This window comes from Diceros bicornis, chromosome 2 (genome assembly GCF_020826845.1).
Source record: "Diceros bicornis minor isolate mBicDic1 chromosome 2, mDicBic1.mat.cur, whole genome shotgun sequence".
Lineage (NCBI taxonomy): Eukaryota > Metazoa > Chordata > Mammalia > Perissodactyla > Rhinocerotidae > Diceros > Diceros bicornis.
In genome coordinates, this window is record NC_080741.1 from 46,633,608 (window position 1) to 46,648,818 (window position 15,211).

General features: G+C 47.7%; 1 protein-coding gene across 8 annotated transcripts in view; it reads right to left on the minus strand.

Annotated features, from left to right (window-relative positions):
- Positions 1-15,211, minus strand: part of ZDHHC3 (zinc finger DHHC-type palmitoyltransferase 3) — a 68,180-nt gene that overhangs the window by 20,087 nt on the left and 32,882 nt on the right. For all 8 annotated transcript variants that reach the window (XM_058556544.1, XM_058556555.1, XM_058556568.1 and 5 more), the window contains exon 3: positions 6,320-6,444. In XM_058556544.1, coding sequence (XP_058412527.1) covers positions 6,320-6,444 — 125 coding nt within the window. The remainder of the gene's footprint in view (positions 1-6,319; positions 6,445-15,211) is intronic.

A 15,211-nucleotide genomic window follows, 5' to 3' on the forward strand; every position in this document is an offset into this window, starting at 1 on the left:
TAACTTGTTATTGGGATCATTTTTGGACTGAGACTGTTTCAAGCTTACTTGATAGCAAACACCCTCCACACCCCTTTTTGGACAATACAAAGTAATAATCTGAAATGAGAGGGCAAGGCTAATGGCGGCTTGAAAGCAACTACTTTCCAAAGCTCAAGTTTAGAAAGACCCATTTGCTAATAGACGGGTTCATCAAAAATTGTTCCTTGTTCAAGTCATTAAAATAAACTCCTTAACATTTATCTTAGGGGCATTATTTGTTCAAAATAGTCTGAAATACTATAAATACAAGCTTGGAAATAATATAATTAGATTTCTTTTTTGAAAGCTCCTTAGTTCAACCAACTTTTCTTTCCACTAGTTTCTATCACTAACTTGATCTCGGGTTCTTAGTAAGGTGCACAGTGGGCTACAGCAGGTGGACCCTGGAGGAAGGGCTGGCCTCAGGGCCCTGCTGACAGGAGAAGGGCTGCATCAGTTCACATCATGGTGCTTGCTGAGCTCTGGGTGACCAACTGGCAGGGAGGGAAAGCATGGAGGGAGCTCTTCCGGGTGTGGAGGTGAGCTGTTCCCTGGACTCCAGGCTAGGAACACAGATCACCCTGAAGGAGGGCTCCAGGGCAAGGCCACAGCCGACTCTGGGCTGCAGGGCTCACCCACACCCCAAGGAGGAGGTGTGGCCTTTTCTCAGCATGGCATGAGCTTCAGCGGTGGGAGGCAGGCCTGGGGCTGCTGAGCTACCTTGGTCAGACTGGCTAAGCTTTGAGCCTCGCGTTCCCCATCCATAGGAAATAAGTATTGTCATAAGGAAAAAGTGAGAACAGATACTGGGCCTGCCTCAGACCAGGGTGGAGCCATACTGGTCTTCAGCCTTGCTCTTCTCCACAACTTTAAAGGGCGTCACTAACACATCTCAGGATGTGTCGGGAATGGGCACATCTCAGAGATGCTGGCCCAGCTCTAGAATCTGCTTGGGGGCCAGGAGGGCAAGGTAAGAAAGGGAGGCATGAAAGGGACATGGAGGGAAATGAAGAGAAAGTCAGGTACTAGCAACTCCATTACCTTGTCTCTATTGCTCTGTCTCTGTTTCTCTCTCTCTCTCTGTATGTGTGTTACCAATTTAAAAAACACATATGAATATATAATATATGTTTTAATTGGTAACACTTATTCCCAGTACACAATCATAAAAGTACAGAGAAGAAGACAGTGAAGAGTGAGCTGCTCCCTGCATCCTGGGCCTCAGCCCCCAGGCCCCACATTCCCTCCGTGGAGTCACCCACTATAGTCCATTTCTTGCATGTCTTTCCCAGGACAATCAGCTCTGGGGTTTCTTAATCCCCTCCCTGTCTGGGGACCAAATTCCCGAGGGTAATCACCTCCCTGCTCCAGGCTCTTGAGCAGTTTCTCTTCCATCTGCACTTATTTCTAAAAGGGGTTTCAAGTGGGTGCTCTGAGGCAGTGTTTGCTCAGCAACAGAGAGGCACCAAGTGGCCTGACATCTTCTGAAAGCTGCCCAAGAGTTTAAACAAGTCTCACAGCAAATCCATCCTTTGCTCTCCTCCCAGCCTCTCAGAAGAGATCAGGCCTGAAGCCCAGGAAGCTGGGGCTCACAATGGGCTAAGTCTCACTGGGCCACCCAATTAGAAAACTACTCATCCTTCAGGGAGCAGGGAGAATGAGGACAGCCCAATGGGAGCTGCAAAGAATGGTCTAGAGTGCTGGTTTCTCAGTTTCTCATTTTCAAAGACAGGAAATGCCAAGATGGCGCTTCTCCCTCTGGCTTACAGAGTTGTTCAGATGCAGGCTCCTGGGCCAGGTGGTGGGCACGTGGGTGGGGGAGGACCATCCATGCACAGGGCTGGAGGCAGTGTTCAGAGGCTGACGCATCTACGGCTCACAACACATCCAGCCTGAATGGCTCTGGGGCTGAGGCCAGGAGAGACCCAAAGCCTGGAGGTGGGTCTTTGAGTGGGTCAGTGAAGGATGCTCCAGGCCCAGGGTGGTGACTGCCCACACCCTGTCTCTCTGTTTCACTTAAGGCACCATCTGTCATGAGGAGGAAGAAAAAATGTGGGCCTCCTACCACAAGCCCTGACACCCTACTGAGAATCAGTCACCTCAGAGCCAGCCCTCTTCCCAGCCCCCTTCATGGTGGGCTCAGCGTTGTCCCCTCCCCAGACACAACGGCCAAGGCAGGCCCCCAGAGGGCCCTTTCTCCACTCTTGCTCCCTGGCGAAATCCACCTTCTTCCCCAAGGCTCCTCCTTGCTCACACTTTCCTCACCTGTCCATCAGCCCTCTCCCTGCACTCCTCTCTAGCACCAATTCCAGTGCGAGACGCTGCAGACTGGGGAGCTCCGGGGGCAGAGGCACGGAGGGCCTGACAACATGTTCTAAGCACGCGATAACAGCCACTGGAAAGACCAAACGTCTTAAGCGGAGGTATTTTTTGGTGTCCCCGCCTTTAAGGTTTCCCAGGCCCCTTCTATGTTTTTAAATCATTGTTTTAGAAGAGGGCGGCTGCTTCCCCTCCCCTCTTCCTCCAGGCTCCCTACCATCTTTCAGGCCCTAAAGCACTTCCTTCAAAACCTTGGTAGAGCCAGACAAGCTCATGGGCTCACAGGCATTCAGGTTCTTTTGCACTTATGTGTTCCCTCTCCAGAGAGGTCCAAGGGCCCTTCCTTGGTACTCAGCCCCAGAGGAGCTGGCTGAGGCCCTCCTGCCCACCCTGGGTGATGGGTCTCCATGGAAACTGCCATGTCCATAAGGGCCTTGTGCCTCTCTCTATAGCAGCACTCACCAAACTGTGTTATGGTGGACAAGTGCATCTGCCCTCCCTGGGCAGGAGGCCCCTGGGTTGGGGCCATGTCTAAGCCACCTCCACAACCCAGAGCCAAGCCCAGAGCCCCGCTTAGCAAGGGTCAGCTGAGTGAAGGCTCTGATGGGACAGAGGGGGAAAGAGCAAGCTGGGGAAACGGGCTCTACCACATCAGACTGGGATGCCCCAGGAAGGAAGAGAAAAGAAAATAGCAAGAAGGTACCAAGGGGACCATGCTCCATATATAGGTTTTCATCTCATCTCACTGGCTGTGGTTAAATTTTTAAGCAAAAAAGGCACCTACCACATCTTAGCGCCAGTTAGACACGATTTGGGTACCACAGTGCAGCGTAATGGGAAGAACACTGCTCTCAGATCCCCACTTTGGGCTCTGGGCAAAGAAACATAGCTTCTCTAAACCACCCTCTGCAGGATTAGCCCCTGATCTCTCTGGGTTAGAGATAATGTATATAAAATGCTTTCAAAACAATATTAGTGCTATATAAATTTTATCAGTAACCCTAACCAAGAGAAAGATAAAATAAGAATCTGGCAGGCGACTAAGCAGTCCATGACTGTCTCAGCCTCAGTGTGTGTGTCTGGGGGGGTGGGGAGGGGTGTGGGGCTTTGCCAAGGTCAGAAGTCTCCACCTCCTTGTGCAAGAAGAACCTAACGCACAAGCCTAACACCCTGCCTGTCCACATCAGTATAAACAGCTCCCCCAATGGGACTTCCACATGCTGCTCTGGTCCTCATGAAGAGGAGGTTCAACTCCAGGGTGACAGCAGCCTGGGGTTCCAGAGTACCTCTCCCTGGAAGGAAGACCCACCCACATACCACCAGGCTGGAAGGAACACCTACAGGTCCAAGGTCTGGGAGTATCCATCTGTGGTAACCACCAGGGCTCAGGGAATGGAGACAGTTTTAAATTCCATGGACTCTATGGGGAGGAGAGGAGCCAAACAGCTGGGCGCAAACACACGGGTGTGCACGTGCATCTTTGTCTGAGCAGGCAAGACCAACACTAACTTCCTCTAACCAGGCAGCAGGCCTCTCGTCTCAACCAGTCACAAACCCAGCTCTGTTTGGTGTACTGGGGATTTTGCTTGTCCAAAACTATGGGTCCCCAGATGGCTTGGGCCACCACGAGCCATCACAAAGGAGCAGTTGTCAGCACACATTTCCTGAGGCAGGAACAGGCAATGCACAGGCATCTTCACTCGAGTTCATCTGAATCAGCAGCTCTTGTTTTGCTCAAGCTGATTTGTTTACTAGCACTCAAGAATACCTCCCTCGGATTATCCTGGGGAGAGAGGCGAGGAGGAGGCGGTGAGGAAAATGCCAGGCAGCGGAGGCAGCCGAGGACGCAGGAAGGCAAGAGAAAAGAACCACTGTGGTCACTGGAAAGTTCTTTGCTACAAAGTTCACACCTCCCTGTTTCTGGTTCAGCCTGTATAAACCCAGCATGCTCCCAGCGCTCATACGTTCCCCTACTAACAAATAGCTTCCACTCGTCGAGCTAGGTGACTCAGTCATTCATATTTCATCCTCACAACAAGCTAGGGAAGAACAGCCCTTTTTATGGAGGAGAAAGCTGAGGCTCACAAGGTCCCAGAGTGTGGTGGGGACAGTGCTGGACCTCCAATGCTGACTTCTTCAAATTCAAGGCTGGAGCTTGCTCCTCCACACTGGGCTGCCCCGAGGAATCACAAAAGCAAGCTGCGCCTTTTCATCAGGGTGATGCTTAGAAAACAGCTGGTCTCCTGAGCTTCAGGGTGGTGGGAAAAGACTAGACTGATGCCTCCATCTCAGGCACAGGAAGCAAGCCTTGAATTAGCTTCTAAGACAGATCTCAGAAGCAAGCTGACCGAGAGACAGAAAACCCCATAGGAGACAGCAATTACCACAGGCCCCTGCCCAAACTCCTCAACCCTCACCCTCAAGAGGTAGCAACTAGTTGGGGAGGTCTTCAGATCTCTCTCTCTCTCAGACAGACAGAAAAAGATACATACAATCACCTCAATTACATGGGTCATCCCCAAACTGGAGTTCTAGTGCAAAGAGCCCCAGACTTGGAGTCAGAACCACTGGGACCCAATCCTATCTCCAGTACTCACCAGCTGTGTGATCTTGCAGCAGTCACTTAACCCCTTGGAGCCTTAATCCCTCATCTAGGGAGTCATTCCTATAGCAATACCTATCTCTGGGGGCGACCATGAGGATGAAAATAAGATGACTAATGATGAGACAGGGTGGGCTGAGGGGCCTGGGACATACTTAGGAGCTGACTGTGGAATCTGAATGCTGGAGACTGACTGCTCTCCTCCGAGAGGGGAGCGGGCAGAGAGGTCCACCCAGAAATGGCACCTTTCAGTCGCTTGGATCTCTCACAAAACCCAAATGTTTCCGACAAGGATGACCTCCTGACATTAGGAGCCTGTTCATTCCTCCACAACCTCTCTCCACCGCACACACACCAGTCTGAAAAAGGGACCAAGCGACATGTTGGTATTTCTGTAATTGAGCATTTAAAGTTTCCTTGTAATGATAAAGCGCAATTTTTACCCAGATGTCTTCTTGTTGAGAAGACTCAAAACAACAAAGAAATCTGACAACCAAATGGGAAAAATCATCACAGATAAGATGGGGAAATGTCTTTTTTGGCCGAATTTTACAATTGTCACAACCTCTAGAAGTTTTGTTTTAAAGAAAAGCCTTCATTCAAGGACAATCCCTTCATTTCTCTGTAAAATTTAAGTGAATAGGGCCCACCTCTTAAATGGGTCAAGTACTAGACATTCACAGAATGATTTTCTAAAGCTTTGTCTCAAGCGCCCTTAACAAAGTAATAAAGCTGTAAGGTAGGAGGAGCAGGAAGCCTCCCAATGTTACAGACATGGAAACAAAGGGGAGACAGTCAACATCCTATGTCAGGTGTGGCAGAGCCAAGTTTTGGGATCAGTGTCCTGAGCCCAAACCAAATGCCCTTTCCAATCTAGTGAGCTCATGGGAATCAGGAGGGAGACCCAGTGGTCACTTGGTGCCTAGAGCGGGTGAGGAGGTGAGCCTGGGGTCGCGTGTGTACCTGCAGTAGTGGGCTTGGTTGGGCACCCGCAGATGAATGGGTAAGTGTGTGGGGGCGAGGAGGTGAGCCCCGTGGGCATGTGTACCTGCAGTGGTGGGTGAGTGTAGGAGTAAGGAGGCAGGCTCGGGGTGTGTGTACCTGCAGTGGTGGGTGAGTGTGTGGGGGCGAGGAGGCGAGGCTTGGGGGCGTGTGTACCTGCAGTGGTGGGTGAGTGTAGGGGTAAGGAGGCAGGCTCGGGGTGTGTGTACCTGCAGTGGTGGGTGAGTGTAGGGGTGAGGAGGCGAGGCTTAGGGGCGTGTGTACCTGCAGTGGTGGGTGAGTGCGGGGGTAAGGAGGCAGGCCCGGGTGCGTGTGTACCTGCAGCGGTGGGTGAGTGTGTGGGCGTGAGGAGGCGAGCCCTGGGGGCGTGTGTACCTGCAGTGATGGGCACGGTCGGGCTTGATGCTGCAGCACTTGGGACACTTGTACACCACCTGTCCGGGCTTCAGCTGTAAACTCTCGATGAACTCTTTAGTGGCATTTCCTTTGGGCACTGCCCCCTGGAATAAAGAGGAAAGGCATCAGGGTTGGGCTGGGGGTTCCATCCATTTTGACACTCCACGCTGCAGACAGTCATTTGAAATCAGCAATTACACACACAGGGATAGGACATTTGCATCCCAACAACATGTGGACTCTGTTCAGAATTATGCCAACATCGAGGAATATTTACTGACAAAGAATTTTCCTGAGGAAAAGTGATTGATTTTCTCCACTGAACGGTTATATTGTTCCTGATGATTTTCTCTTTTCATTTTACTGAAATTGTTTTCACTGAATCCATTCTTTCCTGTGTAAATATTACAGTTGAGGATTTGACTCACCAGCTACTTTTTAAATTTCCCAGGCCCAATAGCTTTGGCCTTTGCGAATTTTCATTGGTAAGCTTCACATCTAACAGTCCAGTTTTCCCAGATCAAAATTTGCAGCACTGAATTTTGTTTAAATTGGAATCAAGTTTTATTTTATTTTATTTTTTTACCAGTACTATGGTTATGAAAGATTGGTAATCTATATTTAGTTCTTATGAATCCACAAGCAACTGTAAGCCACTGTCCTCAGATACTCAACTTGCTCTCTGACCAGAACTTCCCCTTGATTTGCTATCCCATCCTTTTAGGATGCGTGTGAATACTTTGCATTCTTATTCTAGCGTCCACACTTGTGGTAGAGCCAACAGCAGAGCCAAAATGCCACCAGAGTCTACTTGGGCTGTGCACCCATCCAAACAGAAGGAAAACAGGCAGTGCCCAGGCCCAGGCAGGGTCTCAATAACTTATCCTCACCAGTCTGTGCTCCCGCACTCATTGCTATGGATTCGGGAATCAAACAAGGTCTCTCCCTTAGGTGGCTCCTGGTCTTTTGGACCCCTAGTAGAGGGGTTACATGCTGTAGAAGACAGTTGTGATGAGGGAACACAGGGGAGCAGCAGCCAATTAACCAGGGAAATCAGAGAAGTTTCAAGATGTGAGGTTTAAGAGTTGTCCTGAGAAATGCAGAGGTTTTCTAGGCAGACCTGTAGAAGAAAAGAGATTCTGGCCAGAGGAGGGGCACAGCAAAGGCAAAGAGGTGAGAATGAGCCTGGCATAGGGAGATGGTGAGAAAATCAGTGTGGTTGAGCCCAGGGTACACAGTGTCAGCAGACAGGCTGGACTGATGGGCTGGGCCAGCCTGGGCAGAGTATTGAATGCCAGGTCTAAAGGCTGGCATGGGATTTTTCTTTATAGGCAGCCCAGAGCCACTAGGTAACATCAGTGCTTTAGGATGAGAATTCAGTTGCCTGTGCTGTGTGGATCAGATAAGAAGAGGGAGAGATTAAAATCCTAGAGACTAGTTAGGAGGTTACTGTTGATGTTCCAGCAAGGAAAAACTGAACTATGAGGATGGGGGAGAAGTGGAGAAGAAATTCAGAGATCTAAACAAAAAGTGTAGGGAACCAGGGGCCGGCCCGGTGGCGCAAGCAGTTAAGTGCGCACGCTCCGCTGCGGCGGCCCGGGGTTCGCTGGTTCGGATCCCGGGCGCGCACCGACGCACTGCTTGGCAAGCCATGCTGTGGCGGCGTCCCATATAAAGTGGAGGAAGATGGGCACAGATGTTAGCCCAGGGCCGTCTTCCTCAGCAAAAAAAGAGGAGGATTGGCGGATGTTAGCACAGGGCTGATCTCCTCACACACACACACAAAAAAAGTGTAGGGAACCAAGTTAATACTGTGGTCGTGTATTCTTGGTTATGCATTGCAGTCTACTGTGAAAATACAGCTGCCTAGACTCTAATGCAACACTACTTTATAAAAACTGTCAGGGGCAGGGCCCAGACACCTGCATTTTTAAAAAGCAGGGCTGAGAACTACTGTGCTAGACCAGGAGATCCTTGATTAGAGTCTACCTCGTTCAGGACCAGAGCCCCTGGCCCGGAAAAGATTGATCCGTTTCCAGCAAAAAGTGAAAGAAGTAGTACAAGAGAGCAGAACAAAAAAGAAGGGAGCCAAGGACGTAACCCTGGGGGACTCCACCAGCTTTGCCCAGCTCCCAAACAAGAACCGGGCCTAGGAATAAATTTAACCAAGGAGGTGAAAGACCTATACACTGAAAACTATAAGACATTATTGAAAGAAAACAAAGACGACACAAAGAAATGGAAAGATATTCCATGCTCTTGGATTGGAAGAATAAACATAGTTAAAATGTCCATATTATGTAAAGCAGTTTACAGATTCAATGCAATTCCAATCAGAATCCCAATGCCATTCTTCAAGGAAACAGAACAAAGAATCCTAAAATTTATATGGAACAACAAAAGGCCCGGAATAGCCAAAACAATTCTAAGAAAAAAGAATCAAGTTGGAGGTATCATGCTCCTTGAATTCAAATTATACTACAAAGCTATAGTAATCAAAACAGCATGGCACTGGCAGAAAAACATACACACAGATCAATGAAACAGGATCGAGAGCCCAGAAATAAAACGACACATCTATGAACAGCTAATCTTTGACAAAGGAGCCAAGAATATACAACAGAGAAAGGAAAGTCTCTTTGATAAATGGTGCTGGGAAAACTGGATAGCAATATGCAAAAGAATGAAAGTAGACCATTATCTTACACCATACACAAAAAGTAACTCAAAATGGATTAAAGACTTGAATTAAGACTCGAAATCACAAAACTGTTAGCAGAAAATATAGGCAGCACACTCTTTGACATCGGTCTTAGCTGTATCTTTTCAAATACCATGTCTACTCAGGCAAGGGAAACAAACAAACAAAATAAACAAATGGGACTACACCAGACTAAAAAGCTTCTGCACAGCAAAGGAAACCATCAACAAAATGAAAAGACAACCCACTGACTGGGAGAAAATATTTGCAAATCATATACCCGACAAGGGGTTAATTTTAAAATATATAAAGAACTCATACAACTCAACAACAAAAAAATGAACAACTTGATCAAAAAATGGACAGAGCATATGAACAGACATTTTTCCAAAGAAGATATACCGACGGCCAACAGGCACATGAAAAGATGTTCAACATCACTAATCATTAGGAAAATGCAAATCAAACCTACAATGAGATATCACTTCACACCCATCAGGATAGCTATAATTGGGGTCGGCCCGGTGGCGCAAGCGGTTAAGTGCACGCGCTCTGCTGCGGCAGCCCGGGGTTCGCCAGTTCGGATCCCGGACGTGCACCGACGCACTGCTTGGCAAGCCATGTTGTGGCAGCGTCCCATATAAAGTGGAGGAAGATGGGCACGGATGTTAGCCCAGGGCCAGTCTTCCTCGGTAAAAAAAGAGGAAGACTGGCAGATGTTAGCACAGGGCTGATCTCACACACAAAAAAATAAATAAATAAAATAAAATTATTAAAAAAAAAAGAATAGCTATAACTAACAAGACAAGAAATAAGTGTTGGAGAGGATGTGGAGAAAAGTGAACTTGCATACATTGCTGGTGGGAATGCAAACTGGCTCAGCCACTATGGAAAATAGTATGGAGATTTCCAAAAAAATTAAATAGAAATACCACACTATCTAGCTATCCCACTATTGGGTATTTATCCAAAGAACATGAAATCAACAATTCAAAGAGATTTATGCATCCTTATGTTCACTGCAGCATTATTCACATAGCCAAGATGTAGATGCAACCCAAGTGCCCATCAATGGATGGATAAAGATGTGGTGTGTATATATATATATATACGCACACACACACACACACACACCCCCAATAGAATACTACTCAGCCATAAAAAAGACAAAATTGTGCCATTTGTGACAACATGGATGGACCTTGAGGGTATTATACTAAGCAAAATAAGTCAGACAGCGAAAGACAAATACCGTATGATTTCACTCATATGTGGAAGATAAACACATAAATAAGGAGAACAGATTAGTGGTTACCAGAGGAGAAGGGTGTGGGCAGAGGGCAAAAGGGATAAAGGGGCACATATGTATGGTGATGGATAAAAACTAGACTACTGGTGGTGAACACCATGCAGTCTACACAGAAACTGAAATATAATAACGTACATCTGAAATTTACACAATGTTATAAGCCAATATGACCTCAATTAAAAAAAAAAAAAAAAAGAGCTGGGCCTGACACTGGGTCAATTCACAGCTATAGGATGGGACTCAGGGTCCACCTCTCCCCACAAGACCCCTGTGTCAGGTCCAGGTGACACCAGGCTCCACTCCTCAGTGGGCATCCACAAGATACTACAATCAGGGAAGGTAATGCAACATCAGAACAACAGAACCCGGGACTGTGCCCAAGTTCTGAAGGGGCCCAGAGCGAGTGACAGTGTGGTTTATTAGGGTGGGTAGATAGAGATTTCAGAGCTGACAGAGCATCCCTGGTCTCCCTACAGTGGGGCTGAGGGACTATAACAGGCCAAGTGAGCGGTTCACAGGGCAGAAAGGATGAGGACTGGGTGTCAGAACCTTTCGTACAAAAGAATAATTTTGGAATGGGAAGAACCACTTAAGAAACAGAAAACGCTTTAAATGCTGAGAATGCAAGGGCACTGTGGTTTGGTCTTTTGCTAAGAAAGTGACTCACAGAGGATAAAGATTCCAGCTATGGAAACCGCAAAGGCAGATCAACTAACAACTCTCTCCTAAAAGTCTATATCGTACCGAGCACTGTGTGGAGTACAAAGAAGTGATGGGATCCTGGTGGGGCAGACAGGCACACAGATGCATAGACACAGTGAGGAGGCTGGGCACCTGGTGAAAGGCATGGCCACTGGGGCATCAGGAGCTAGGGGGAGGCAGGAGGGCTGAGGGTGGGGACCCCAGGAAGGCCAGGAGGCACTTGGGCCTGAAGGGCGACGAGGAGCCTGGCAGTGCAGGCAGGAGGTGGGCACCTGGGGGGAACAGTCCCAGCCAGAGATGGGCCTGCAGCCGGCCTGTCTAGGAAATAATGGGTGGGGAACAGCGGCATGTGTAAGGGTGTCTTCCCAGCAGTGGAGGAAAAATCCAGTACTACGATTCAATTATGGAAAGATTTTCAACTTGTCTCCAAGAGGCCCTGGGATGCCTCTCTGGGGTCTTCAGGCTGGCATGCACTTATAGGCGCCCCCCATCTCCTGACCTTTCCTCCTGCCCCTACCCCATCCCTCATGTGGTTCTTTGCTGGGCCCCCAACTTCTCTCCCACAGAGCTCTCTGTTATCACCAGCTCTTTAGCCCTCCTTCTCCTGCCTCAGTAAGAACCTACTCACTCCTGAGACGGGCAGCACTTGGCTAACTTATCAATAGGAGCAATGATGCACTTCCCCACTGGTCTGTCTGAGGGCGACACGCTGATGGTTCGTGAGGGGCAGGAGACAAGGAGGGAATGAGAAAATCCAAAGGGTCACTCATCCACATGAATGCTCATCTCACTGGCGGAGGCTCAGGATTTCAAGTATGGTGGAGACGAGGTCCCAAGAAGAAACTTCTAAAAATGTGGATCCTGGTACGTGGGTGCTATGGGCACCAAGATGCTGAAAATCACATGGGACTCAGGACAGTGATCACCTCTGTGGTGGTGGGAGGCTGGACGGAGTGGAATGAAGTGGCAGGTGGAGGGTGTATACATAAAGAGGCTAAAACTCTTTGTAATGCTTTATTTTTGAAGCTGGGGGTGAACACATGAGTGGTCATCATATTATCCTTTATATCCTTTTCAATTGTTTGAAGTGTTTCATTACTAAGTTTCCTAAAAGTTCAAAAAAGAAGTAGAAAAAATATTCTGGTTTACAAAATGCAGTCCGACGCCAGAAAAGCCTATGATAGAAATTTTAAAAGCAAACAAACTTTAGTAGGCAAGGACTATATGGTACATACAGTGCCATTTAGGATATAGTTCTTGACATTAAATATGCCATAAAAGTACACAGCTCATGACACCTATGATAGACTGTTAAAGGGAAAAGTAGATTTCCAAACAGTATGTAGAATAAAGGCCATTTTGGTAAAGATTTTATACACACACACACACATACACACAAAGATACACGCAAAAGTATTAACGGTTATCTCATGTAGTAAGATCACAGGCAATTTTTATTTTCTTCACTACATTTCTTAAATGTTCTAGTAGGAACATGTGGCTTTTACAATGAGGAAAAAAACTCATTAAAAATACAAGCAAAAAAATATACCTCAGAAAGGAGCTATCCAAAACAGGAATATGACCAACTTTCCTTAAGTTTGTAACCAAAATGCCATGACTATCTCATCTTGAGACATCTGAGGGCCCCACTTGAGGCAGCAGTGAAGGTCTGGAAGTCTTCACAAAGGCAAGGCAGGGACCAGACCACCCAGCCGAGTGGATTTTAAAAGGGGCTTGGGAAGGGCCCTGGCCCAGGCAGAGGAGAGGGTCCCACAAAAGCCCAGAGGGCTTTATTTTTAATTCTCTTTAATGTAAAAAGCAATTGAGTTTGGGCAACTGTGTGACCTTTTGTGGATCCTGAAGCCACAAAACTACATCTAGGTCACTAGTGTCACGAGTACGTGGGAAAAGCACTAAGGAACATCACTTCCCCAAGGAGGTGAAGCAATGGGGCTGAGTTTTCCTAAATGAAGGCCCAGGTCATATTTGTTTTCTTCTAGGTCCAGTTTTTAAGGTCCCAACCGCCAGAATTTGCTGTAAACCTCAGCAGGCCCCACATAAGGGCTACAAGAGGAAACCTGTGCACAGCACAGGGCGATTGGAGCTCTCATTTGGTCTTTTCATTATCACCTGCCACCTCAGACCACCAGAGACATCATTTAACAGCTCAGTCTTTCTCAAAGTTTGCCCGTCCAGTGTGACTCCATTTGCATAAATCTCCTGGAAGGCTCATTTTCATCCAGACAAGACCCCACCCCCCCAGGGAGCCCATCTTTAAGAGCCAGAGACTGGCTGGGCCAGCCCGAGACTGAGGATTCTGTGACACAGGCACTTTCCAGTCTCTGCCTCAGACGTCTTTTTCTTTCTTTCTTTCTTTTTCTTTTTTTAAAGAATATGCTCTTCCGGGCTTATCTCCACAGATTTCAGAACTTCTTGTTATTAGTTCATAGTAAGGAATTTTGTTCTGTACAATTCTGGACAGGGAATTGGAAGGCCTGCTGGGACATTTTTGCCACTGCTGTCACACTTGCATTACTGAAAAACACGCCCCCCCCCCCCCCCCCCCCCCGCCTTCTTATACATCTCACAGGGATGCCTTGAAGCTTCCAAATTACTACAGCCTGGCAGAACAAAACTTATTGATGTTTTTCCTAATTTCCAAAGTAATATTTGTTCGTGATTTTAAAAGATAGAGAGAGATGAGAACATTAAAAGGGAAAAACCTACCTGCTGATTCTATCACCCAAAGATAAGTATTATTAACATTTTGGAGTATATTCTTACAGTCTTTTCTCTTTGTACATAGTAAGCTAAAAACACTTATAAAAATATATAGATCCATAAAAATGCTCATATGCTTCTAATATATATTCGGCCCTGTAGCGGAATCCATTTAAATCTGCGGGAGGGAGGCCTAATATGACTCCATCAACCATTCCCCTCAGTGGCTAGCCCAAACTTCTAGTACCTTCCTTGACCCCTACCCACTTCCTTTTCTACTTCAGAGAAAACTGAGGCTGCTGTTTTGCTCTGTATGCTCCTTCATATTCCTCATGTCCCTCCCCCCATCCCTGGATCCACGGATACCCACTGTCTTAGAGGACGAGGGTCCCTCAGGGGCCCATACTATTATTTCTGAGCTTTTCCTTTGTGTTCTTAGCAGATTCACACTCTCCCTCTCCTTCACAGCTAAGTTTCTTGAAGTCGTGTGCGCTTGCTGTCTCTGCTCACCTCTCACTCTAGTTCACTGCTCTCTGACACCTGTCAATGCCCTGGTGTGCCTCCATACCAGGGAATCACTCTCACCAAGGCACTGAGCAACTCACTGAGGCCAAATCCAAAGGTCTATTCTTCGCAGTCATCTTCCTCAGGTTTCCTCACAGACCACCAGTCCCTCCTCCCCATCACTCTCTCCTACGGCTGCTCCACTCTCTCTAGGTCTCCTTCTGCCTCTGGGGCTGTGCCTCTTCCTCTCTCGTGTGATCCTGCCCATCCTGGACACCAGTGTTCCTCAGGGTTCCACCGCCAGCCCTCTTCTCTGCTCATACTGCATTCCCCGGACAGTCTTCCCCATCACCACTCAGTGGTAATGCTCCAACTGCTAGCTCCAACTCAGACCCCTCTTTTGGAGCTGCAGATATCTCTATCTGGTTGTTCACAAGGCATTAAAACAAAATAAAACCAACCCCCCAAATTTCAATATGCTAGAACTGAACCCATTACTTTCTCCCCAAATTGTCCCTCCTACTCTCCCTTCCTTGGCCCATGGCACATCCATCTACCCTGTCATCCAGGGTAGAAATCACTAGTCATCCCCAACTCTTCTAACGCTCTGTCTCGCACCCCCACCTACTCCACCAGGTTAATATGGTCCCAAGTTGTGCCTTGAATCCCATGTTCTCCCTTCCATGCTACTCTCAAGGCCTTAGTTCAGCCCCATCATCATGTGCCCCAGATACTAGAGAATCTCCTGGTCTTCTTGCTTCCAGTCTCTCCTCTGCATCCTACAGCCCCACCTCTATCCTTTCTCCCCACTATTTCCCAGAGTAAACTTTTTAAAATGTGAATCTGATCATGTTATTCTCCTTGTCTAAAAGCCTTCACTGGCTCCCCAGAGAACTCACATGGCCCAGAGTTCAAGCTCCTGGGCAGGGCT